At 43.3% G+C, this 26,438-nt stretch overlaps 1 protein-coding gene across 1 annotated transcript in view; it reads right to left on the reverse strand.

Annotated features, from left to right (window-relative positions):
• Positions 1–26,438, reverse strand: part of CSK (C-terminal Src kinase) — a 112,481-nt gene that overhangs the window by 48,054 nt on the left and 37,989 nt on the right. Inside the window, exons 2-3 of the mRNA XM_040413748.1 lie at positions 5,213–5,289; positions 1,911–2,024 (exon numbers count right to left, since the gene is read on the reverse strand). Of these exons, the coding sequence (XP_040269682.1) occupies positions 1,911–2,024; positions 5,213–5,227 (129 nt within the window). The 5' untranslated portion in view covers positions 5,228–5,289. The remainder of the gene's footprint in view (positions 1–1,910; positions 2,025–5,212; positions 5,290–26,438) is intronic.

Below are 26,438 nucleotides of genomic sequence, written 5' to 3' on the forward strand. Positions count from 1 at the left end.
CAAAAGAGACATTTTAAGCTAGCTCAACCGTCATAATAATGAGGAAGTGAGACACAGGGACTTTTTACAATGTGCCATTCTTCTCATTTACAGTATAAGGGCTCTTTCACACGAGCGGATGCCGTGCGGGTAATCTGCTGCGTGAAAGACAGCCAAGCCCCGCTCCGGACAGCAGAGACATGGAGCATTAACATGATTGATAATGCTCCGTGCCTCTCTGTAACCTTTTTGCTACAAAATCACGGTGAGATAAAGTTGTCACCGTGATTTTGCAGCAAAAAGATCACAGAGAAGCACTGAGTGTTATCAATCACGTTAATGCTCTTTGTCTCTGCTGTCTGGAGCGGGGCTTGGCACCCTTTCACGCAGCAGATTACCCGCACAGCATCCGCTCGTGTGAAAGAGCCCTAATGCTTTGTGCCTGCTTCCCGACCAAAGTGGTGCAATCACTTGGTTAACCTGGTTAATGCAAAAGAATGGTGGACAGATTCAAGAACCCCACCTCTGTCCAAAGCATTCTGAACAAATAATCAGAGGTGATTGGTGACACCTCTTAGTCTATGAAAAAATGTGCCAAAAAACATGTCTATATGAGTCAAAGGGGCCATCTATTTAAAAAAAGCAATTTTAGGAAATTTGTAATGACTGTACTGCTTCTGAAAACTGTAGTCATGGTTTTAAAGAGATTCTGTCATCAACAAAATCCATTTCGAACTGGCCACAATGCCAGGCAGGGCTCTACCCCCATGTTATAATCATACCTTTATGTGCCAGAATCACTGATGCAATCCAGGGGGAAGGAGGGGGACACTTTAATTCTATATTTTAATTAGCTGTTAGGTGCAACAAGGGTGAGCCGGAACCGCTCTGTGCAACATAAGCTCTGGGGCTTTCTCCTCCCAGCACCTCCCTCTTCTGCCTGATTGATAGGGACCGGTAGGATGAGGATGCAGACACTCAAAGTGAACAGCATTTGGCCACTACACTACAAAGCGATATGTGATTTCTAAGTGGGCACAACTCTATAAAGCGATTACTGTGCATACTATACTATGTATACTTTAAATATCTGCTAAACAAGGTGCTTGCTAAACTGTTTAACCACTGAGCCTACGTAGAGCATTACTTAAGACTATATAGATTATATTTTAGGACAAGCCTATAAAATCTCCGGGAGGCTGCACATTCTGAGGTCTTACGGTCCGGACTGATCTTTCAGGCAATTATCAGTAACGAAGCAAACATTCCGGAGATTGCCCAATTGTCAGCACATACATACAGCAATCTCCTCTGCTGTATGGGGATAACCGATCGCTACCTGATGAACAAGAGTTTGCTTGTTCCCTGGGTGATCGCCAGCATCTTTTACACAGGCCAATTATTGGAAATGAGCGTGTCTACTAACACTCACCCTCAATAATTTGGCTGATTATTGGTCCGTGCAAAAGGGACATTAGTTATACAGTGTTGTTATACAAAGTCATCAGTGTGGTTTATCAAGATTTAAAGGTTATTTGAAGTCATCTTTAAAGGGGTATTACGGTTGTTTCAAGTTATCCCCTATCCACATCAGTGGGCATCCTACCGCTGGGACCCCCACCGATCACAAGAACGGTGGCCCCGTACCCCCTGCAACCCACCTGAAATAAAAAGAGACGCCGGTCGTTCCATTCATTTCTATGGGAATTCCAAAGATGGCTGTACTCAGCTATCTCCGGAACGTCCATAGAAAGGAAAGGAGCCGCTAAGTGCATCCCTAACCGGCCTCTCCACTTCAGGGGGCTCCACAAGGGTGCCATTAGTAGGACCCCCCCCACGACCTTATAGTTATCTCCTGTTGTTTGCATTACCAATGCTCTTACAACATTTTATGGGAAATCAAAAATACTCTTTCATGGAAATTACTTTACCCTGGTCACAGCCACAATTGTCAAGACTTCTCCTTTTGTAAATGCAAGATCCTGTTCTGTTCTCCTCTGGAAGTCATAGTTAGCGACACATTCTGTACCGGCTTGCCAGGGTGTCTATGGATTCATAAAGGGAGTTTAATTAATTAAATCAAATATTTTAATATGTTAATGTTGACAATTAGACAGCTAAGATTCCAGGTGAAGGAGTCCATCTGAACCACTAGGATCCTTGGTAGTTTCAGCAGACTGCAGCTATGTGAACCTAGATTATTTTACATTTCATGAGAAACAGACATACAAGACTTTACAACAACACACCAGAAAAGAAGTACTAAGGATCAATGAGCTAATACAATACATGCAAATAATGTACCTTTTTCAATGAATTTCTCAAAAGTGGCAACACACAAAAGTCAGTTTTTTTCTTGTCTTTTTCTTTTTAACTAAATTAAATAGGGTATTCCAGCTAACGCCAATAATAACTGCTAGGATTATGCTGCCACTTTCTGATCAATAGGACTCTAACCAACGAGAGTCCCCAAAATCACGTTAAATGAACAGCCATGGCTGACTGGGCTGAGATGCAGTCCCCTGCAGACTGCAGTGTACTTAGAAAGTACCCATAAGCCATCCATGCCTTAGCTTCAATTGCCCTTTTGTTTTTTAAACAGCCATTAAAGGGGTTTTCCAATAGGTCATCAGTATCTGATCAATGAGTATCCAAAGCTGTGAGAAGGCCGTAGCACTACTGCGAATGCTGATGCCTTCTCAAACAGCTGATCGGTAAGGGTCAGATACCGATGACGTATTTAGAGGACAGGTCATCAAAAATCTTGGCAACCCCTTTAACACCGTATTCCTCTTTAAAGAGAACCTGTCCCCACAAAATGTAGAGCAATCTGCAGGTATCATGTTATAGAGCAGGAGGGACTCAGCAGATTCATTTATAGCTTTGTAGGAAAGGATTCAGCACTGCTCTTTATGAGTTCAGTTGTACACAGGGCTGTCTTATCAGTGACTGAAAGCACTCTGTATACAAACTTAGGGTTCATTCACACGACCGTGCCGTTTTTGCGGTCCGTAAATTGTGGATCCACAAAACACGGATGCCGCCCGTGTGCCTTCCACAATTTGCGGAACGGAACAGGAGGCCCATTATAGAAATGCCTATTCTTGCCCGCAAAACGAACAAGAATAGGACAGGACTCATAATTTTTGCGGGGCCACGGAACAACGGATGCGGACAGCACACAAAGTGCTGTCTGCATCTTTTGCCGACCCATTGAAATGAATGGTTCCATATACGGATCGCATGCGGAACGCAGAAAACGTAAAGCAAAATACGTTAGTGTGAACAAGCCCTTACACAGAGAATGCTATCCATCACTGATAACACACCCTGCGGTTACAGCTATCAGTGTCTGACAGCTCTGTATACATAGTTGCACAGAGAATGGCATCAATCACTGATAACACCTCCCCTGTGTACAACCATCAGGGACTGACTGATATCTATGTATACATACTTACCCAGAGAATGCTATCAATCATTAATAACACCTCCATGTACAACTATCAGTGACTGACAGCTACACATTTACATCAGTCACTGATAATAGCTGAATGGGTAGTCTTGAGCTCTGAAACAGCAGAGAATTAAAGGGGTTTTCCAGGCTACAGATATTTATGACCAATCCTCAGTATAGGTAAGCGCTATCAGGTCGGTGGGGGTCCAAAACCTAGTACCCCTATCATCTGTTTCGTGCAGCTGCTGGCACGGGAACTATAGAATGTACAGAAATGGAAGCATACAGATCTGTATACCCAGTAGTGGCTGTGCTAGGATCCTGCATCTTCCATTCAAGTGAACTAGAGCTGAGCTTCAGTATGCTGGCCTGAAAACTATGTATGGAGCATTGTGCTTCTGCTCTGTACATTGTATAGCTTCTGGAACCACGGCGGCCAAAACAGCTGATCGGTGGGGGTGCCAGGGTTCAGACCCCCACTGATCTGATATTTAGGATCTGTCCTGAGGATAGGTCATCAATATATGTAGCCTGTACAATGCATAAAACGACAAGTTTTATTGAATCTCATCGAACAAAACTATACATCAATCTGCTCAGCTCCAGCTGCTCTATAACAGTCTAGCTGCAGACTGTTCTGCATTTTGTAGTGCCAGGTCCTCTAGAAATGTAGCATTTAAACCATTAGCATACAAGAAAATGTGCAGTAATGATATTCAAAATGATAAAGATTTTCCACAAGGAGAACATTCCAGTCATTCAGATACATTACCAAGTGTCCCCCCTTAACACTGACGGAACCCTGGTCAGACTGCTACTAATCATGAACATTTCTCAGCCGTAAGGCACAAAAAAGGGTAAAAACTATCATCCACCAACTCCTCCATAATGCCCAACAAATAACTGTAGTGAAACTTTATCCAGAGGAAAAATACATTAAATTGTACAAATCCAACCTTATTTCACACCCCAGACTATTCAGGTCTAATAAACTGAAATGCACTTTGCATCTTTCCGGTCAAGGTAGAACATGACTGTGCTCACACTGACTGCACTATCTGAAATTTATTCCTTAAAACTGGTAGTACAATTAAAGGGGTTGTTCGGGTTCAGAGCTAAACCCGGACATATCCCCTCCTTCACTCAGGCAGCCCCTCTGAGTGTAGCATCGGAGCAATTTATGCTCCAATGCTCTCCCTTGCCCTGCACTGTATTGCGCAGGGCAAGGGCTGTTTGTTTATATTTTTTACACTGCTAGGCGGAGGCTTACACCTAGCAGTGTTCCTGGTGATGTCACCGGCACTAATGAGCGGGCTTTAGTGCTGCCCTAGGCGTTTTACAGACTAGGGCAGTGCTAAAGCCCGCCTATTAGTACCGGCAACCCCTTTAATTATAAAAGGTTAAAGATTTTTCTACTTTTCTCTGATGGTATCGGCTCTTTTTTACCAATACAGCTGAGTTCCAATGGACTTCAGACTGCATGGAGTGCTGTCTGATACCTTGGACATAAGCGTAAGGCCAGCTTTATTTTCGGCCTTTCCAGCAGAACCTTCAACACTACACTCAAACTGGAAATGTAAGTCGAGAATCCACTGAATATATAGAGTGCAGAGTATAAATTTCAGATTTTTGTTAAGACAGAAAATGGTAGCAGATTATATCACTGTGCTTTAGAGAAACATGTCCAAACAGAGCCTAAAAGCAGAATAATGTCAGCAAAAAAATATTCTGTGAATAAAACAAAGGAGATAATGAGATTAGAGATGTGAAACTCACCTGCACCACAGACATTTTGGGAGTAGCCTTTGTAAAAGAGACTCAGAGGGATGGTATTCTGCAGAGTATCATCAGACCTGAGAATAAAGAACAAATCACCATTAGACAGAAAAGTTATTTAACCTGCTGATAGAACACTATCAGTATAATTAACTATTCATGTTCACAGTTTACATTTTCTGTGAAAGACACCAAATTATAGGCATCTTCTAGGTCAGTGATGGTGAACCTTTTAGAGACCAAGTGCCCAAACTGTAACCCAAAACCCACTTATTTATCGCCAAGTGCCAACACGGCAATTTACCCTGAATACTACAGTCCAATATAGTATATCTTCCATGTACTTTATCATTTAGCTATAATAGCCTGCCTGCATACAGTGCACTGCCTGTGCTGTTCATAGGTGCACCCAGCGCTGATAAATTGCAGGAAAAGTCTAAGGTATATTGGTACACCATAGACTTCTTCCAGGGTGCGAGAGCCCACAGAGAGGGCTCTGAGTGCCGCCTCTGGCACCCGTGCCATAGGTTCGCCACCACTGCTCTAGGTGGTTTCTTGACCCCAGAGCAGCAGTCTATATTTTAGTCCATTTGGCTCACCAAAATAATAAATAGCACTACCACACAACAGTACGTACCACTCTGGGGTGAAAATCTTACTATTATGGCAGTGGCACAACTTCAATGTTGAGCACTGTATTACTACAAGGTAGACAGATATAAAACGAGAGTATGTTTCCTAACGTCTCATAAATTCTCTCATACCAATGGTTAGTACCCAATGTGCCTAGACACTAGTGCCTATTATCTATGGTGATATGAATCACTTGCTAACCACTGAGCATCAGGGTGGCTCAGTGGTTAGCACTGGTGCCTTGAAGCGCTCGGATCCTACGATGGAATTCGACCAAGGACAACATCTCTATGGAGTTTGTGTGGTTTTCCTTTGGGTCCTCCGGTATCCTCCCACACAGAAAAGACATGGGGGGAGAGAAGCACACACCGTTGTTGATGGGGGGAGGGATGCACCTAATTTATGGCAAGGCCTCATCATAAATTAGGCACATCCTCTGGTAGTCCAGAACAAATGAAGATAAATGTCCCGGGTCTCCTGGCTCCAATCCCCTTTTCTGAAAATGGCGAAGGCTGCGTAGAAATGCCATTGGGACAAAATGTTGTCACAACTAGGTTTAAAAAGTTAAAAAAAAAACATCAGGTTTGCAACTTTTTTTTACGCCATAAAAGTGGCATAGAGCAATGATAAATCTCCCTTATAAGGAATTTATAGTGTGAGCTCCACCGGGGACAAGTGATAATGTCTGTAAAGCGCTGCATATAGGCAAGTTAACTAACTCTGAAGAGTGCAGCTTCTGATACCATGTACCAGAGGAAAAGTGCTAATATCGCATGGAATATGAAAAAGACACAGAGCACAAGGTGACACCTTCACCAGAACATTTTAGACTACTGAGCTCCAGCCGCAGTACAGGAAGCAGGTTTGTTACGCAGTGTGGAAAGTTTGCAGACACCAACAAAGATAGCAGTTTGATTTGGTAGTATTCTTAGCATTTCTACAGCTAAGTATAGCCAGGCGTATTGATCTTGAGCACCTAACATGGGGTAAATCAGAAACATGAACATAAGAACAACCTACGCATACTGCGTCATGGCACAGGGTATTCTTAAAGAGTTTTTGCACCACAATAATCAGTTACATCCGGGGGCACATTTCTTTTGTAGTGATGTTTTTTATTATACCTTTGCAGCCAATGTGTATATATAATTAGATCTTATTTAGACCAGAAGAAACACAATATATTACATGATTAAATTTCCCCTAAGAGGCCTACATTTCTCTGAATGCCTCACCCAGCACTTGTTGCTCTTCGAGTCCTATCTGCCAGGAACAGATCAGTCACGGGCATTCTGTCCCGTAAATCACATTCACAGTCTGTATCCTATGCAATGCAGCTTCAGTCTGTCGATCCAGTCTGCTGCTTGTGATAGGTTTCGCTCCATCAACAAGCAGGAACTCAGTGAAGCTAAAGTTGCAAATACATGCAAATGCACACAATACCCATAGGGACACATTTATTAAGAACGGCATTTTAGAAGCCAGTCTTAATAAAGGCCCTGTGCTGGCGCCAGCCTCTGCATAACTTCACCGCATCCAGCGCCAGTTCTAAATGTACGTTTCTGAGCATTTAGACCTTTTTCCTACGCTTTCTTTCTTGCACCATGCTTGATGCATAGGAGTATTGAGGGTATGGCGGTGGGATGCCAGGGCTTTGGCCCCAACAAATTTTACCAACAGTGCTTGTTGAAAAACGACTCCAGTCAGGGGCTGGTCTAGTTTTTTCGTCAGGCGCACAGACTGCAGAAGGTGCGCCTCAATTACTGTATGAGGCACACACCTAGTCATAAACTCGGTGCATATTCATCCAGCAAAGCCAGCGTAAAAGTGGAGTAAAAGACTTACTTTGTAAATGACCCCCAGAGTGTGTGAATCAGGGGGGAGCAGCAAGATGCTGCATTTCATAGGATATATTAGGGATTCTAATAGGGCTGCACAGGCATACAGTGGGATATGTCACCCATTGTATGGGAAACCTTTAAAATACCTTTGTAAGGGATTGTTATTCCATACTGGGGAAAAAAAAGCTATACTGATGTATTCTACAATTTCCTAATATATCAACCTTTGAAATATTCTGCACAGATGTTACAAATGGGAGGAGAGGATATGAAGGTCATCCGTCATTTCATAAAACATGGTATCTATTACTGGGCTAAGTATTTGGGCGCCCACCAGTGCCCTCATTTGCTCAATCCCGCAGAAGGCATCTGATGCATTAACTAAAAGCCTGGATTAATATGTCATCAGGGGTTATTAATAACGGAGGCTGATGACCAAGCAGGGAGGCTCCCCAGAGGACCCTATATGCAGAGGACAACACGCAACAAAGGCTCAGCTGCACAAGACATAATTATTACCCCTCCCCCCGCTCGGCAGACATTTAAGGCGCAAAGGGTAATATTTAAGAGTCCCAGCTGTCTGATGCTATTTTAGGACATTATTTGAATACTGTGGAAGCCGGAAAGAGAAGAGGAGAAAAGTGGATGAAGAAAATGCTGGCATACAAGTCAAGAGATGCGCACCAAGAGGGATTCAGAAAGACAAAGTGACACAGATGGCCATAACAGGAAATGGGACATGGTGGGGATGGCAATCAAGAAAAGGAGACAGGCAGAAGTGGAAAGGATGTCATTAAATAAAAAGGGACAAAGCCCACTTTAACCTTGGCTATAAATAGGCCAATGGTATACAATAGATAGATTTTACAAGTCTCTATTGGAATAGCTCTACTCAACGAGGGTCCATTCACATGTCCGTATGTGTTTTGCGGATCTGCAAATTGCGGATCCACAAAACACGGACACCGGCAATGGGCGTTCTGCATTTTGCGGACCGCACATCCCCGACACTCTCCTAGAAAATGCCTTTTCTTGTCCGCAATTGCGGACAAGAATAGGAAATGTTCTATTTTTTTTTTTTAAAGGTACTGAAGTGCGGATCCGCAAATGCGGACAGCACATTCCAGCCACATTGAAAATGAATGGGGCCACACCTGTTCCGCAAAATTGCGGAACGGATGCGGACCCATTTTGCGGACGTGTGAATAGACCCCGAATATGATACTCTAGGGTGTGACAAGCCCGCAACAAAATCTGCCATGTGTTACATATGGATTTGTGACAGATTTTGCAGCAGCATTTCAACCTACGGTATGCATTGTAGTTTGAAATCTGCGGTGGAAATGCGGCAAAAACGTGCTGCAGTTTTAAAAATCCACACTACGGGTCAATTTCTGCTGCAATGTGTGGATGACATTTTGTAAATTCTCACCTACTTTGCTGGTATCGTAAAACTTGAAAATTCGCAGTGTGTTAAAGTACCCTAAAATGCATAAAAGACATGCGCCATTTGAACCTAAACATTGCTCTTTGGGTTCCTGACCCATATGCATATTAAGGGGCATCTGTCAGCAGATTTGTAACTATGAAACTGGCTGACCTGTTACATGTGCAGTCGGAAGCTGAAGGCACCTGTGTTGGTCCCATGTTCATATGTGTCCGCATTGCTGAGAAATATGATGTTTTACTATATGCAAATGAGCCTCTAGGAGCAACGGGGGCGTCACCGTTATACTAAGGAGTCTCCGCTTTCTCTGCATCTGCCTTGCCTTCTCCACTCTGATTCACAGGGCCAGGCGTGATGACATTCACACTGCCTGGAGCTGTAACGGCAGTTGCAGAGAGAGCAGAGCCTCTAGGTGTAATGGTAACGCCCCCGTTGCTCTTAGAGGTTCATTTGCATATAATAAAAAAAAAAAATCTTAGCAATGCGGGCACATATGTATATCGGACCAACACAGATGTCTTCAGCTGCCAAGTACACATGTAACAGGTCAGTGTCATAGGTACAAATCTGCTGACAGATGCCCATTAAACATAATCTATCCATGGCAGTAAAAACAAGCTGTTCAGTTATTATTCTAAATGTTTCCTACTGTAATCATAAAGTTTACTGTAATATCAGCTGAGAAGAGTACACGTGGCCAGACAAGCGCATGGACCTTGTACAGCAGCGTACGTAGTAGCTATGGATATGTATGATGCTTGCTCACAGAAGCAGCACTGCCATTAAGTCTGCTATTTGGCTTCATGTATATTTGATATTTTTTACTGCCAAGGTGAGGAGGATGTGTTTTTTGTATAAATAAAATTTGTATAAAATTTTTTCAAAAAAGGTTCTGTATAATACTTGGGGTACTTTCACACTTGCGGCAGAGTGATCCGGCAATCTGCATGCAAACGGACAGCATTTGTAGACTGATCCGGATGCGGATCAGTCTTACAAATGCATTGCAAAAACAGATCCATTTGTCATACAGACAAACGGATCAGTTTCTATTTTTTTTCCACATTGTTACCGGTCTGCGCAGACCAGAAGGACGGATTCAGGCAAGTCTTCAGTGGTTTTGGCCGGAGATAAAACCGTAGCATGCTGCAGTATTATCTCCGCCCTGAACAGTCAAAAAGACTGAACTGAAGAAGACGTCCTGATGCATCCTGAACGGATTTCTCTCCATTCAGAATGCATGGGGATATGCCTGATCAGTTCTTTTCTGGTATAGAGCCTCTAGGACGGAACTTTATGCCGGAAAAGAAAAACGCTAGTGTTTTTCTATAGCGAACTCACCTTGTTAAATAAGTGATAAGAAAAACACCCTGGCCCAGACGTACTAATATGTCTGCATTACTTTTTAGACAGATTGTAGGTGCAAAGTGGCATTATTTGGCGCAACTCAGGTTCCTACACTTTTATCAGACTTGCTTTAAAAAAGGGGTGGGGCTTAGTGGGAGAAAACAGGCCTTTGCAAAAAAAAAAAAAAAAAAAGGGGGGTGTTACCTAAACCGCACCATTTTGCACCAAAATTCTGGCATAAAATTCAGCCTCAAAGTAAGCAAATAGTTGGCACAGACTAAGGCTACTTTCACACTTGCGTCATGGATCTGCACGGATGGATCCGTTCAGATATTACAACCGTCTGCATCCGTTCAGAACGGATCAGTTTGTATTATCTTTAACATAGCGAGGACGGATCCGTCTTGAACACCATTGAAAGTCAGTGGAGGACGGATCCATTTTCTATTGTGGCAGATTGTGTCATAGAAAACCGTTTGGCTCAGTTTTGTCGGTGCAGGCAGCGTTTTGGTGTCCGCCTCCAAAGCGCAATGGAGACGGAAAGGAGGCAAACTGACGCATTCTGAGCTGATCCTTTTCCATTCAGAATGTATTAGGGGCAAAACTGATCCGTTTTGGACCGCTTGTGAGATCCCTGAACGGATCTCACAGACGGAAAGCAAAAACGCCAGTGTGAAAGTAGCCTTAGACAAAAGTGTCTATTCCTGCACCAGATGTATCATCCAGCCTGAGCCTCTATGATAAATCTGGTGCCAGTCTAGACAGCCCGTCTACATTTACACCATCTATAGGATTAGTAAATCTGGGCCCTTGCATAAATATGAAGAGAGCATCTCAAATGATTCAAACATACTACGTGTGTCTCAGGAATACTGTACATGAATGTTTGAGGGGTCACTTAGAAGGAGCGGATGTTCTCCATTCTTTAAATTCCTACAGCTGTCTAATCAGAAGCAGTTCTATGGCTTCTCAGTTCACAGTAACTTCCCAGCAAAATGAACTCGCTTAGAAAGTTTGTGTTCCCAAAATCAGGCCTTTAGATGTTAGCAACGTGCACCAGGAATAGCAATAGCTGAAAGAAAACCACAAGACAATTACCCCTGTAAGGACGGGTTTACATCTGTGGCATGCTGATTTGGCACAAATACCGGCTCGACCAAAAACAGTTGCATGCAACAGTTTTTATTTGGCAAAAACCCGGAATTTATGCCTGAAAAGAGAGCAGATCACCGCTGGATCCCATTATAGGCATCTTGTGAACACAGGGGCATCCAGACTGAATCCTGAACCATTCATTTCAGTGGGTCTGTGTACATGAGCCTAGTTGATGACTGATCATCTCTACAGTCAGGAAAAATAAAAAATAAAAAAAATAAATCGCAGCATGTTCTATATTGTGTGTTTTTCACGCAGTCTTGGCCCCATAGAAGTAAATCGGTCTTCCGTGAAAAAACGGAAGGCATCCGGATACAATGGCTAATGTTGAGCATTAGGCCTCATGCACACGACAGTTGTGTGTTTTGTGGTCCGCATATTTGCGGATAAACAAAACACGGATGGCGTCCGTGTGCGTTCCACAATTTGCGGAACGGCACGGAGAGCCATTGATATAACTGCCTATTCTTGTCTGCAAAACGGACAAGAACAGGACAGGTTCTATTTTTTTTTACAGATCACGGAACGGAGCAACGGATGCGGACAGCACACAGAGTGCTGTCCGCATCTTTTGCGACCCCATGTTATAAGGGAAAATAATGATGATCGGGTCTCCATCCCGATCGTCTCCTAGCAACCGTGCGTGAAAATCGCACCGCATCTGCTCACGGATGCTTACGATTTTCCCGCAACCCCATTCACTTCTATGGGGCCTGCGTTGCGTAAAAAACGCAGAATATAGAGCATGCTGCGATTTTCACGCAACGCATAAGTGATGCGTGAAAATCACCGCTCATCTGAACAGCCCCATAGAAATTAATGGGTCGTATTCAGTGCGGGTGCAATGCGTTCACCTCATGCATCGCATCCGCGCGGAATACTCGCCTGTGTGAAAGGGGCCTTAGAATTTCTACTATTTCCCACAAGCTGGACGATAACACCATTTTCTAAAGGAAAAGAGCTAGACCATTTCCTTTAGGAATAGTTCAATGTAAATGGATATCAGCACCCTATTAGAATCTATGGTAATAACCACAGTATGGGAAGATTGTACGATAATAACCAGGACAAGTCTTGCTGATCCTACACATCCGGTCACACAGTACTGGCACGAGCAAATATTCCTGCATCTCAAAATTTCTGAAATTTCTAAATCTTAGACAAATTAGATAATTCGATGTTAGCAAAAGTTGTCACTTCAGCTGGACCGGACAACCATCAAGTGTGTGTGTGGTTGTCTTGTCTATCCTCCATGCCAGTTTTGCGGACCGCAAATGTCGGGTTCGCAAGATACGGGCACTGGCCGTGTGCACTCCATGCTGCAGATGCATATCCACTTAGTTGAAATACATGTCCTATCTTCTGCGGAATGGAAACATGGATCATAAGCCCACGGAAGCACTAAGAAGCGCTTCTGCAGGCTTCCAGGTCCGCGTCTCCAGACCGCAAAGATATACATCATATCCTATAGCCGTATCTTGCGTTTTGCTGACTCATTCAAGTCAATGGATCCGCAGCACGGAAGTGCACACGGCTGGTGCCCGTGCATTGCAGCAGACCGCTATTTGCAATCCACAGTACGGGCACAGAGCCCTTGCGTTCATCTAAATGAGCCCTAATGGAAATCAATTGCATCTGCAAAGGCCTGCTTACTTCAGCATACTTCAAACAGCACAGTGTGCACAAGGCCGTAGATAAACAACCCAAAACTTTAGGCGACAGGGCTACCTGGCTCCTGGAGTGTGTTCCCTTATTAACTAGAAAACATTTGCTATGACAATCAGTATCATCATGCACTGGCAGCCATCGTTACGATTACATACCCAAATACTTCACCCACTAATGGTATGGAATGCCCATTATGTGTAGGAAGTCACAACAATTAGATGCCTTGTGTGCCAACGCTGCACCAGAAGGAAGGTCACTCTTGGGACATGAAGGACATTTTAACTTTTTATGTCCCTGAGGGAACTTTGAGATTGAGGGCTCATACACACGACCGTTGTTGTTTTGCGGTCCGTTTTTCATGGATCTGTTGTTCCGTATCTGAGGGTTTTTTCCTCTGATTTAAGTCCTCTTCCGTTCCGTTATTCCACAAAACATATCCGCATGCGATCCATTTTTTGCGGATCGGAAACAGTAACTTATTAAATCACCAAACACATGAGCAATATGGGCTGGGCATAGAATTTCTACAGTATGGATCCGCAAAATGCGGATGACATACGGATGTGTTCCGTATTTTTTGTGGACCCATTGACTTGATTTGCGGACAATAATAGGACATGCACTACTTTTTTGCGGAACGGAAATACGGAAAAGGAATGTACACGGAGTACCTTCCGTTATTTTTGCGGACCTATTGAAATGAATGGTTCCACATACGGTCCACAAAAAAAAAATTAAAAAAACTGAACGGAAGCAGAAAGAAAATACGTTTGTGTGCATGAGCCCTAAGGCAGTAGTAGGATTTAAACGGGGTTTTGGAAAAACCCAATTTTCAGCAAACCAAGTGATGATCTGATCCTCAGAACAAGTATGTAAGAATGTGACCTTTTTTTTGCAGCACTATCTTCAAAACAACGCTACGTGTACAACATATAGGGGGAGATTTACTAATGTGCTGCGACCCCTGTCCAGTAGGCCACACCTAATACCCTCTAAGCCACGCCCCCTGGGAAAAAAAACAATCTAAAACACAATAAATGTGTTATAAAGTATGTAAGCCAGTTCTGGACCAAAAAATAAATAAATAATTCTCCCCTCTGCAGCTACAAAAATGTGTCTTCATAGCCTCATGTCCTCTGGGTTCTCTATATCTGCTATACCCTCCCCGTCCCCCTCTACAGGGGTAATAGAAAGTTGCACCTGTTACATTGCAGCATGAATATACCAGGATGGACTGACCTGGCACCATGGCAAATATAGACAAAGCATGCCAAACTTTAGGCACTAAAGGTCAATGTGGCTTGTTTTTATGGTCCAGCAATAATAGCCCAAAAAGTTTGATCTTTTTGGCAGTTCACATTTTTCAAGTCACATGTAATGCAATGTGTTTGAGGACAGCTCAAGTGCTCTAAGCACTGAGGGGGGTGAACATGTAGCATGCGCTATAGGAGATTGACACATCAGGGCCACCAGGAGAATAAACTTTGAATTAATCTGTGCTAGGAATACATGAACAGATTTGGAGCCAAGAGGACTCACTGAGAGGAGGTGCATGTCATATGCACAAGATGTCAGGCCCATGATTTACCAGAATATAATTTCTCTTTAGGGCCTCTTGCACACGACCGTATGTATTTTGCGGTCTGCAAAAAAACGGATCCGCAAAAAATACGGATGACCTCCGCGTGCATTCCGTATTTTGCGGAACGGAACAGCTGGCCCCTGATAGAACAGTCCTATCCTTTGCGGAATGGAAATACGGACATACGGAAACGGAATGCACACAGAGTAACTTCCGTTTTTTTTGCGGACCCATTGAAGTGAATGGTTCCGCATACGGTCTGCCAAAAAACACGGAACGGACACGGAAAGAAAATAAGTTTGTGTGCATGAGGCCTAAAGGTCTGACCGGATGGAGTCTATAAAGGAGTGTAGGGACAGGCCGCTCCTTGTTTTGTAGTCATTCCAATACGGCCACATTTTACCAGCGCTTGTATAATCTGCTGTGAACAGCAGATGACAGACACCCTCAGAGCACATTCCCAGCATAATTACATCTACCAGTGCATTCTGCAGCGAGGCACTGAAATATACCTGTACCGCCTGCCGTCACCGCTATAAAAATCAGGGTACTGCTTTAACAACTTTCCACTTTGGAATATGATGAAAGAAAATTCCAGTAAAAGCCATCTAACCAATCAAATGATACTAAATACATTTGTCTTTAAAAAAGATACCTCCGCTAAATACAGCTTTTCTCAGAAACACAAATCTTCCTGGTTGAAGCTTAAAGGGGGATGTTTGACAATATAAATATTCTGATGTTTCCCTGTCCCCCTCAGGCCTCATGCACATGACCCTGCGGTCCGCAAACCATGAATCCCCAAAACACATATACCTTCTACAGACAAGAATAGGACATGTTCTATAATTTGTGGACATGACATATGGATGCAGACTGCACCTGCATAACGTGTGCTACCTGTATTTTTGTAGACCGATAAAAATAAATAGGTCAGTGTGCCATGTGCAAAAAAAAAAAAAAAAAACAAAAAAAAAAAAAACGTGAATCAAACATACCGGTAAATGCAAAATACGACTGTGTGCATGAGTGCAAAAGTGTTTTTTTTACCCAGGATTAGGCTACATGCCCACTACCGTCTGTTTTGCGTTCTGCAAAAAAAAAAAAAAACGGATGACATCCGTATGCCATCCGTTTATTTTGCGGATCCTGTGTAACAATACCTAAAACAGACAAGATAGGACATGTTCTATATTTTTTATTTTTTTTAAGGGCTACGGAATGGACATTCTGATGCGTACAGCACACAGTGTGCTGAACGCATTTTTTGCGGACCCATTGAAATGAATGTGTCCGCATCCTATCCGCAAAAAAAACAGAACGGACACGGAAACAAACAACGTTCGTGTGCATGTAGCCTTATGGACAGTTTTACCTAGCCCCTGTAGTGCATGGTACCTAACCAAATATCCTAAATAACCCAAATAACCTAAATATCATACTCACCCGCTCTTTCCCACTCCGGAGCTTTGACTCTGTTTGCCAACTCTTCAGTCCCCAGTCTGTTTACTTCCATCCAGGGCACAATGCGTTTTGCACTCGCGGGAGAAAAATCGTGCATGTTTGGTACCCAAACCCGAACTTCTTCACAGAAGTTTGGGCTTGGGATCGGTGTTCTGTAGATTGTATTATTTCCCCTTATAACATGGTTATAAGGGAAAATACAGGGAGTGCAGAATTATTAGTCAAGTTGTATTTTTGAGGATTAATTTTCTTATTGAACAACCACCATGTTCTCAATGAACCCAAAAAACTCATTAATATCAAAGCTGAATATTTTTGGAAGTAGTTTTTAGTTTGTTTTTAGTTTTAGCTATTTTAGGGGGATATCTGTGTGTGCAGGTGACTATTACTGTGCATAATTATTAGGCAACTTAACAAAAAACAAATATATACCCATTTCAATTATTTATTTTTACCAGTGAAACCAATATAACATCTCAACATTCACAAATATACATTTCTGACATTCAAAAACAAAACAAAAACAAATCAGTGACCAATATAGCCACCTTTCTTTGCAAGGACACTCAAAAGCCTGCCATCCATGGATGCTGTCAGTGTTTTGATCTGTTCACCATCAACATTGCGTGCAGCAGCAACCACAGCCTCCCAGACACTGTTCAGAGAGGTGTACTGTTTTCCCTCCTTGTAAATCTCACATTTGATGATGAACCACAGGTTCTCAATGGGGTTCAGATCAGGTGAACAAGGAGGCCATGACATTAGATTTTCTTCTTTTATACCCTTTCTTGCCAGCCACGCTGTGGAGTACTTGGACGCCTGTGATGGAGCATTGTCCTGCATGAAAATCATGTTTTTCTTGAAGGATGCAGACTTCTTCCTGTACCACTGCTTGAAGAAGGTGTCTTGCAGAAACTGGCAGTAGGACTGGGAGTTGAGCTTGACTCCATCCTCAACCCGAAAAGGCCCTACAAGCTCATCTTTGATGATAGCAGCCCAAACCAGTACTCCACCTCCACCTTGCTGGCGTCTGAGTCGGACTGGAGCTCTCTGCCCTTTACCAATCCAGCCACGGGCCCATCCATCTGGCCCATCAAGACTCACTCTCATTTCATCAGTCCATAAAACCTTGGAAAAATCAGTCTTGAGATATTTCTTGGCCCAGTCTTGACATTTCAGCTTGTGTGTCTTGTTCAGTGGTGGTCGTCTTTCAGCCTTTCTTACCTTGGCCACGTCTCTGAGTATTGCACACCTTGTGCTTTTGGGCACTCCAGTGATGTTGCAGCTCTGAAATATGGCCAAACTGGTGGCAAGTGGCATCTTGGCAGCTGCACGCTTGACTTTTCTCAGTTCATGGGCTGTTATTTTGCGCCTGGTTTTTCCACACGCTTCTTGCGACCCTGTTGACTATTTTGAATGAAACACTTAATTGTTCGATGATCACGCTTCAGAAGCTTTGCAAGTTTAAGAGTGCTGCATCCCTCTGCAAGATATCTCACTATTTTTGACTTTTCTGAGCCTGTCAAGTCCTTCTTTTGACCCATTTTGCCAAAGGAAAGGAAGTTGCCTAATAATTATGCACACCTAATATAGGGTGTTGATGTCATTAGACCACACCCCTTCTCATTACAGAGATGCACATCACCTAATATGCTTAATTGGTAGTAGGCTTTCGAGCCTATACAGCTTGGAGTAAGACAACATGCATAAAGAGGATGATGTGGTCAAAATACTCATTTGCCTAATAATTCTGCACTCCCTGTAATAGCATTCTGAATACAGAATGCATAGTACAATAGCGCTGGAGGGGTTAAAAAATAAATAAATAAATAAACTCACCTTAGTCCACCTGATCGCGCAGCCGGCATCTCTTCTGTCTCCTTCTTTGCTGATTGCAGGAAAAGGACCTGTGGTGACGTCACTCCGGTCATCACATGGTCCGTCACATGATCTTTTACCATGGTGATGGATCATGTGATGACCGAAGTGAAGAAGGAGACAGAAGAGATGCCGGCTGCGCGATCAAGTGGACTAAGGTGAGTTTAATTTTTTTTTAAATTATTTTTAACCCCTCCAGCGCTGTTTTACTATGCATTCTGTATTCAGAATGCTATTATTTGGTTATAAGGGAAAATAATAATGATCGGGTCTCCATCCCGATCGTCTCCTAGCAACTGTGCGTGAAAATCGCACCGCATCCGCACATGCTTGCGATTTTCACGGAACCCCGTTCATTTCTATGGGGCCTGCGTTACGTGAAAAACGCACAAAGAGGAGCATGCTGCGATTTTCACACAACGCACAAGTGATGCGTGAAAATCACCGCTCGTGTGCACAGCCCCATAGAAATTAATGGGTCATGATTCAGAGCGGGCGCAATGCGTTCAACTCACACATCGCATCCGCGCAAAATACTCGCCCGTGTGAAAGGGGCCTAATGTGCCCACTCAACAAGCAAGACATGCATGCTCAGCCTATCACTGGCTGATGTGTCATCACTGTGGCCAATGGTTGACTGATCAGGAATTTTCTGCATGCAAGAAGGAATAAGCATAGAGAGAGTAGGAAGCCGATGGGGACCAGGAAGCATTGGAATGCGATCGCCAAAAGATCAGTATGGAAATTTTCAATTTATGTCATCAGCCCACCAGGAAAATTCCTTATAGGGTCTATGACCATAGGGCCACCAGAGCTCTCCTCACTGCTGTTGGCTGGTTACATACTACTGGGGTAACTATAGGGGGAACTCCAGGCAGCATGCTGAAGGTACGTGGCTGGCTTAGTGTTGTGGCCCCCTAAGCCCCCTGCTCCATATCTATATTAGAAACAAGTGCAGAAGGAAGAAAACTGAATGTGGAAGCTATTAATGGCCACCACAGAGGGACTGTTCCTGGGGAGGTATTTTGTGCTGCACTGTGGTATTTGGTTTTGTGGGATGGTACACTGCTGCACTATGGTAATACTGACCCTACCAACTTGTATTGGCCCCATCTACTTGTTTTGCCCTGCCTTCTGTCAATTTAGACCCACCTACAACATTGGTGTCTCTTAGTTATTTTTTTTATCAGATCAGTAGGTGTCCAAATCCTGCCAGGCCAATCAGCTGATTAAAAACTGCAGAGCATCTTTACCGGGCACAGCTCAATACTTTCGTAAGAGGCTGTGCCTGGTATTGCAACTAGGTCTCATTCACTTAAATGGGACCAGCTTTAGTGAGCTGCAATACCAGGCATAGCCACTAAGAAAAGTACTGAGCTGTGAACGGTAACTGTGAAAAAATCCACAAGAAAATATGCAGGAGTGGATTTTTACAAAGATGCTGATTTTGTAGGGGATTTTTGCGTGCAGATTCTGGTGTGGATTTCGTTGCAGATTTCTGTGTGGATAACATGAATGGTCTAGAAAAGCCACAAGCCCACAACACATCATTACTTATGCAGCAGAATGTTATTCCACAGCAGATCACAGGATAGGGATTGGCACTTTATGTGGCAACCTAAATAGTGTGCTGTGGTCCTTCAATTAGCTGATCTGCAGAGGTCAGATCCTCAGGGATCTTATCCTAACGACAGTCCATCAATAAAGAAGCCCTTTTTGCCTCTTAGGCCTCATGCACACGAACGTATTTTCATTCCGTGTCCTTTCCGGGATTTTTTGCGGACCGTATACGGAACCATTCATTTCAACGGGTCTGCAAAAAAAAAAACCGGAAGGTACTCCGTGTGCATTCTGTTTCCGTATTTCCGTTCCGCAACAAAATAGAACATGTCCTATTATTGTCAACATTAAAGGACAAGGATAGGACTGTTCTATTAGGGGCCAGCTGTTCCGTTCCGCAAAATACGGAATGCACACGGATGTCATCTGTATTTTTTGCAGACCGCAAAATACATACGGTCGTGTGCATGAGGCCTAAGGTGCTACATGCAGTTGTGGTGAAGAATCAGCAAACACCAGTCAAGCTAGTTTTACACAACTATCCAGAGTGCTATTGCATACTGGATAACAGTCCCTATTTGCACAGGCCAATCACAAAATCAGGCCACACAAGGGGTAGGGTTTTACACAAATTTGTATTAAAAGGGACATTTCTTAAGGTGGAGATAGACACCCAGATAATCAGGGCTTGATTCTCGAAAATCTGTCCGTATAAGGGCTCATTCACACGTCCGTAGTGCATTGCGGATCCGCAATGAATGGGTCCGCAATCCGGGAGATGCGGTGCGGAACGGAGGCACAGATCGCAAGCCCACGGAAGCACTAGTTTTTTGCAGTGCGGACAGTCGACGGCGGATCGCAGACCCCAGTCAAGTGAATGGCTCTGCAATCTGCATGCGGCGGCCCCACAGTCGGTGCCCGTGCATTGTTGACCGATTCGTGTGCATGAGGCCTTACAGAGGGGTGCCCATTAAAATACCACACAGAAGTTTGCTTTCCGTTCATCACTAAACTTCACAATTTGCACTGTGCCTTTACAGGGACTGTTCTATCATAAATACATATGTGAATATTTTATGCAATTTTTTGATTAAAAACAAACAGGTGGATGGTTTCTAGGGCTATCTATCCCAATTCTACATCTACTATTATAATAAGAATTACTTTTCAGTCTTCCTCTCACAACAGCAGTAAAATTACAATGGATTACCTATCTACATATCCAATCTTAATATTTGTAGTACTGACTGTTACAGAAGGACACTGTATGTTGTATTCAATTCTCAATGGAATAGTACAGCTGAAATGAAATACAGTAAAAAGAAAAAAAATCTATGAATATTAAGTTAAAAAAAAAAAGAAGAAAAAAAAACACTTTTGGATGGTCTGAGTGTCCCTTTAAGCAGAAAGCATTCTCCTGACATCCCCTAGACAGCTAGTGTTCATTCATCACTTGTGTAGCATGGGTTACACAAAGCCATGGCATTGCACATGGTGATTTCAAGCTTCTTGGCCATGGAAGCCTAATCCGCCAACGTCATAAAACATTACGCATGTGGCTTTTAAGGCTACTTTCACACTGGTGTTTTGGTTTCCGTTTGCGAGATCGGTTCAGGGCTCTCACAAGCGGTCCAAAACGGATCTGTTTTGCCCTAATGCATTCTGAATGGATAAGGATCCGCTCAGAATGCCTCAGTTTGCCTCCTTTCCGTCTCCATTCCACTTTGGAGGCGGACACAACAACCCTGCTTGCAGCGTTTTGGTGTCCGTCTGACGAAACTGAGCCAAACGGACAATCTGGCACAATAGAAAACGGATCCGTCCCCCATTGACTTTTAATGGTGTTCAAGACGGATCCGTCTTGGCTATGTTAAAGATAATACAAACGGATCCGTTCTGAACGGATGCAGACGGTTGAATTATCTGAACGGATCAGTCGGTGCAGATCCATGACGGATCCTCACCAAATGAGAGTGTGAAAGTAGCCTTATCCAGCAAATAGACTATGCAAAAGAAATAAAGAAAACATTTTTTAACAATAGACACATGAATAACCTTGTGCTAAATTATATGGTGGAAGCGATGCTTCCCCTTACCCCAAGTCACTTCCTGTCACACAAATCACAACTTACCATATAAAGCCAACAAAGCTAAAAATAAGAATACCCAGCTTTTTCCTCATGTGATACTAAAACTCAGACTCCAGCACAGTGACTACACATTACAGGACGCTCGGAGAAATCATGTAAGAACATGAAGTTACTGGCTACAGCTGTGAGGCAATTTGTGGCTAGAAAAGTACTCGTCCCAGTTATTTCTATAGTACAGTAGCCATAAAAGTAAAGGAAAAGATTATCTTATGCAGCAGGCAGAGGCAGTCTGGTCTAACTGCATTCCCCATGACTGCTCCCGGGCCTACCCACTTTATGTCCACTCCTCCATACAAATATGCTCCACTTCTAGACCGATACCATCAGCACTACTTCCTGCTAAGAACGCCAAAATTGTGCTGAAAGTGGAGCACTTTTTAGACACTTTTTTTGTGGGGGTTTACGGCTGCCTTAAAGGAGTCCTAAAAAAGTGCACCATTCTTTGTGGAAATATCCGCCATGGCATCCCTGAAATAAATCCGCAATACACAGGGCATGATGTGGATTTGATTGTCCATAGCATACAGTCGTGGCCAAAAGTTTTGAGAATGACACAAATATTAGTTTTCAGAAAGTTTGCTGCTAAACTGCTTTTAGATCTTTGTTTCAGTTGTTTCTGTGATGTAGTGAAATATAATTACACGCACTTCATATGTTTCAAAGGCTTTTATCGACAATTACATGACATTTATGCAGAGAGTCAGTATTTGCAGTGTTAGCCCTTCTTTTTCAGGACCTCTGCAGATCGACTCGGCATGCTCTCAATCAACTTCTGGGCCAATTCCTGACTGATAGCAACCCATTCTTTCATAATCACTTCTTGGAGTTTGTCAGAATTAGTGGGTTTTTGTTTGTCCACCCGCCTCTTGAGGATTGACCACAAGTTCTCAATGGGATTAAGATCTGGGGAGTTTCCAGGCCATGGACCCAAAATGTCAACGTTTTGGTCCCCGAGCCACTTCGTTATCACTTTTGCCTTATGGCACGGTGCTCCATCGTGCTGGAAAATGCATTGTTCTTCACCAAACTGTTGTTGGAAGAAGTTGCTGTTGGAGGGTGTTTTGGTACCATTCTTTATTCATGGCTGTGATTTTGGGCAAAATTGTGAGTGAGCCCACTCCCTTGGATGAGAAGCAACCCCACACATGAATGGTCTCAGGATGCTTTACTGTTGCCATGACACAGGACTGATGGTAGCGCTCACCTTTTCTTCTCCGGACAAGCCTTTTTCCAGATGCCCCAAACAATCGGAAAGAGGCTTCATTGGAGAATATGACTTTGCCCCAGTCCTCAGCAGTCCATTCACCATACTTTCTGCAGAAGATCAATCTGTCCCTGATGTTTTTTTTGGAGAGAAGTGGCTTCTTTGCTGCCCTTCTTGACACCAGGCCATCTTCCACAAGTCTTCGCCTCACTGTGCGTGCAGATGCGCTCACACCTGCCTGCTGCCATTCCTGAGCAAGCTCTGCACTGGTGGCACTCCGATCCCGCAGCTGAATCCTCTTTAAGAGACAATCCTGGCGCTTGCTGGACTTTCTTGGACGCCCTGAATCCTTCTTAACAAGAATTGAACCTCTTTCCTTGAAGTTCTTAATGATCCTATAAATTGTTGATTGGGGTGAAATCTTAGTAGCCACAATATCCTTGCCTGTGAAGCCATTTTTATGCAACGCAATGATGGCTGCACGCGTTTATTTGCAGGTCACCATGGTTAACAATGGAAGAACAATGATTTCAAGCATCACCCTCCTTTTAACATGTCAAGTCTGCCATTTTAACCCAATCAGCCTGACATAATGATCTCCAGCCTTGTGCTCGTCAACATTCTCACCTGAGTTAACAAGACGATTACTGAAATGATCTCAGCAGGTCCTTTAATGACAGCAATGAAATGCAGTGGAAAGTTTTTTTTGGGATTAAGGTAATTTTCATGGCAAAGAAGGACTATGCAATTCATCTGATCACTCTTCATAACATTCTGGAGTATATGCAAATTGCTATAATAAAAACTTAAGCAGCAACTTTTCCAATTTCCAATATTTATGTAATTCTCAAAACTTTTGGCCACGACTGTACACTGAAATACATACATCTAACATTTTCTTACATTTCACTGTAGCACATCCACAACAAATCCGCTGCTTCTGAACATAGTCTAAAGGTGCTATGAAAGGGACATTTCCATCAGGAAAAAAAACAACTATTTTTCAACTAAATATTCATAGCAAAATTTATTTTTTATTTTTAGCTGTTTTTCATTTTACCAGTACTAGGACATTGAAAATTGAATACAACATATTGTGCTTCTGTAGCAGTCAGCACAAACGAAAAGATCTCTTATAAAAGGTAAGCCTGCTGCTGTGAAGGGTAGACACTATCTGATAGCATAAGTCACTGTAGAATTGGGATGACAGCGTGACAGCTCTAATGTTAGATTAGACAGGTCTAAAGATGCGCACAGAAGAGCATTGCATTGCAAGTGTGATATGTGATGCTCCGAGACACCCTTCCCTCTCTGGTTGTAGTAATGGGGATATGTCATGACTGATGTAAGAAATAAAAATCAGACACTATATAGAACATGATAATCTCTTTCTAAGAAGGCTAGAACCTGCCATGTGCCTCACATGGATCCAGAGCTGCAGTTCTGTTCCGTTTTTCCGTATGGCATATACAGTATACAGTAATTAGATAAATAAAATTGGCCTGGGCATAACATTTTCAATAGATGGGTCTGCAAAAAACAGAATGGAAACGGAAGACATACGGATGCATTTCCGTATGTGTTCCGTTTTTTTGCGGACCCATTGACTTGAATGGAGCCACGGAACCTGATTAGTGGGCAATAATAGGACATGTTCTATCTCTAAACGGAATGGAAAAACGGAAACGGAATCATTGAAATGAATGGTTCCGTATACGGAAAGCAAAAAACAGCCAGTAAACAGGGGGAAAAAACGGTTGTGTGCAGGAGGCCTTAAAAGGGTTTGTGTTTTCTCCCTAAGGCTGGGTTCACACGGGCGTTGCAGGAAAATGTGCGCGTGCGTTGCGGGAACACCCGTGATTTTTCCGCGCGAGTGCAAAACATTGTAATGCGTATTGCATGCGCGTGAGAAAAATCGCGCATGTTTGGTACCCAAACCCGAACTTTTATCGGTGTTCTGTAGATTGTATTATTTTCCCTTATAACATGGTTATAAGGGAAAATAATAGCATTCTGAATACAGAATGCAAAGTAAAATAGGGCTGGTGGGGTTAAAAAAAAATATATAATAATTTAACTCACCTTAGTCCACTTGATCGCGTAGCCGGCATCTCCTTCTGTCTCCTTTGTTGAATAGGACCTGTGGTGAGCATTAAGTACAGTTACAGGACCTTTGATGACGTCACTCCAGTCATCACATGATCCATCACCATGGTAAAAGATCATGTGACGTACCATGTGACGTCATCAAAGGTCCTGTAACTGTACTTAAAGGGGTTGTCCGGGATTGGGGATATTGTCGTAATAGTACTAGAGTGACATACACTCACCTAAAGAATTATTAGGAACACCATACTAATACGGTGTTGGACCCCCTTTTGCCTTCAGAACTGCCTTAATTCTACGTGGCATTGATTCAACAAGGTGCTGATAGCATTCTTTAGAAATGTTGGCCCATATTGATAGGATAGCATCTTGCAGTTGATGGACATTTGAGGGATGCACATCCAGGGCACGAAGCTCCCGTTCCACCACATCCCAAAGATGCTCTATTGGGTTGAGATCTGGTGACTGTGGGGGCCATTTTAGTACAGTGAACTCATTGTCATGTTCAAGAAACCAATTTGAAATGATTCGAGCTTTGTGACATGGTGCATTATCCTGCTGGAAGTAGCCATCAGAGGATGGGTACATGGTGGTCATGAAGGGATGGACATGGTCAGAAACAATGCTCAGGTAGCCCGTGGCATTTAAACAATGCCCAATTGGCACTAAGGGGCCTAAAGTGTGCCCAGAAAACATCCCCCACACCATTACACCACCACCACCAGCCTGCACAGTGGTAACAAGGCATGATGGATACATGTTCTCATTCTGTTTACGCCAAATTCGGACTCTACCATTTGAATGTCTCAACAGAAATCGAGACTCATCAGACCAGGCAACATTTTTCCAGTCTTCAACAGTCCAATTTTGGTGAGCTCGTGCAAATTGCAGCCTCTTTTTCCTATTTGTAGTGGAGATGAGTGGTACCCGGTGGGGTCTTCTGCTGTTGCAGCCCATCCGCCTCAAGGTTGTGCGTGTTGTGGCTTCACAAATGCTTTGCTGCATACCTCGGTTGTAACGAGTGGTTATTTCAGTCAACGTTGCTCTTCTATCAGTTTTAATCAGTCGGCCCATTCTCCTCTGACCTCTAGCATCCACAAGGCATTTTTGCCCACAGGACTGCCGCATACTGGATGTTTTTCCCTTTTCACACCATTCTTTGTAAACCCTAGAAATGGTTGTGCGTGAAAA

This window comes from Bufo bufo, chromosome 1, assembly GCF_905171765.1.
Source record: "Bufo bufo chromosome 1, aBufBuf1.1, whole genome shotgun sequence".
NCBI classification, from domain to species: Eukaryota; Metazoa; Chordata; class Amphibia; order Anura; family Bufonidae; genus Bufo; species Bufo bufo.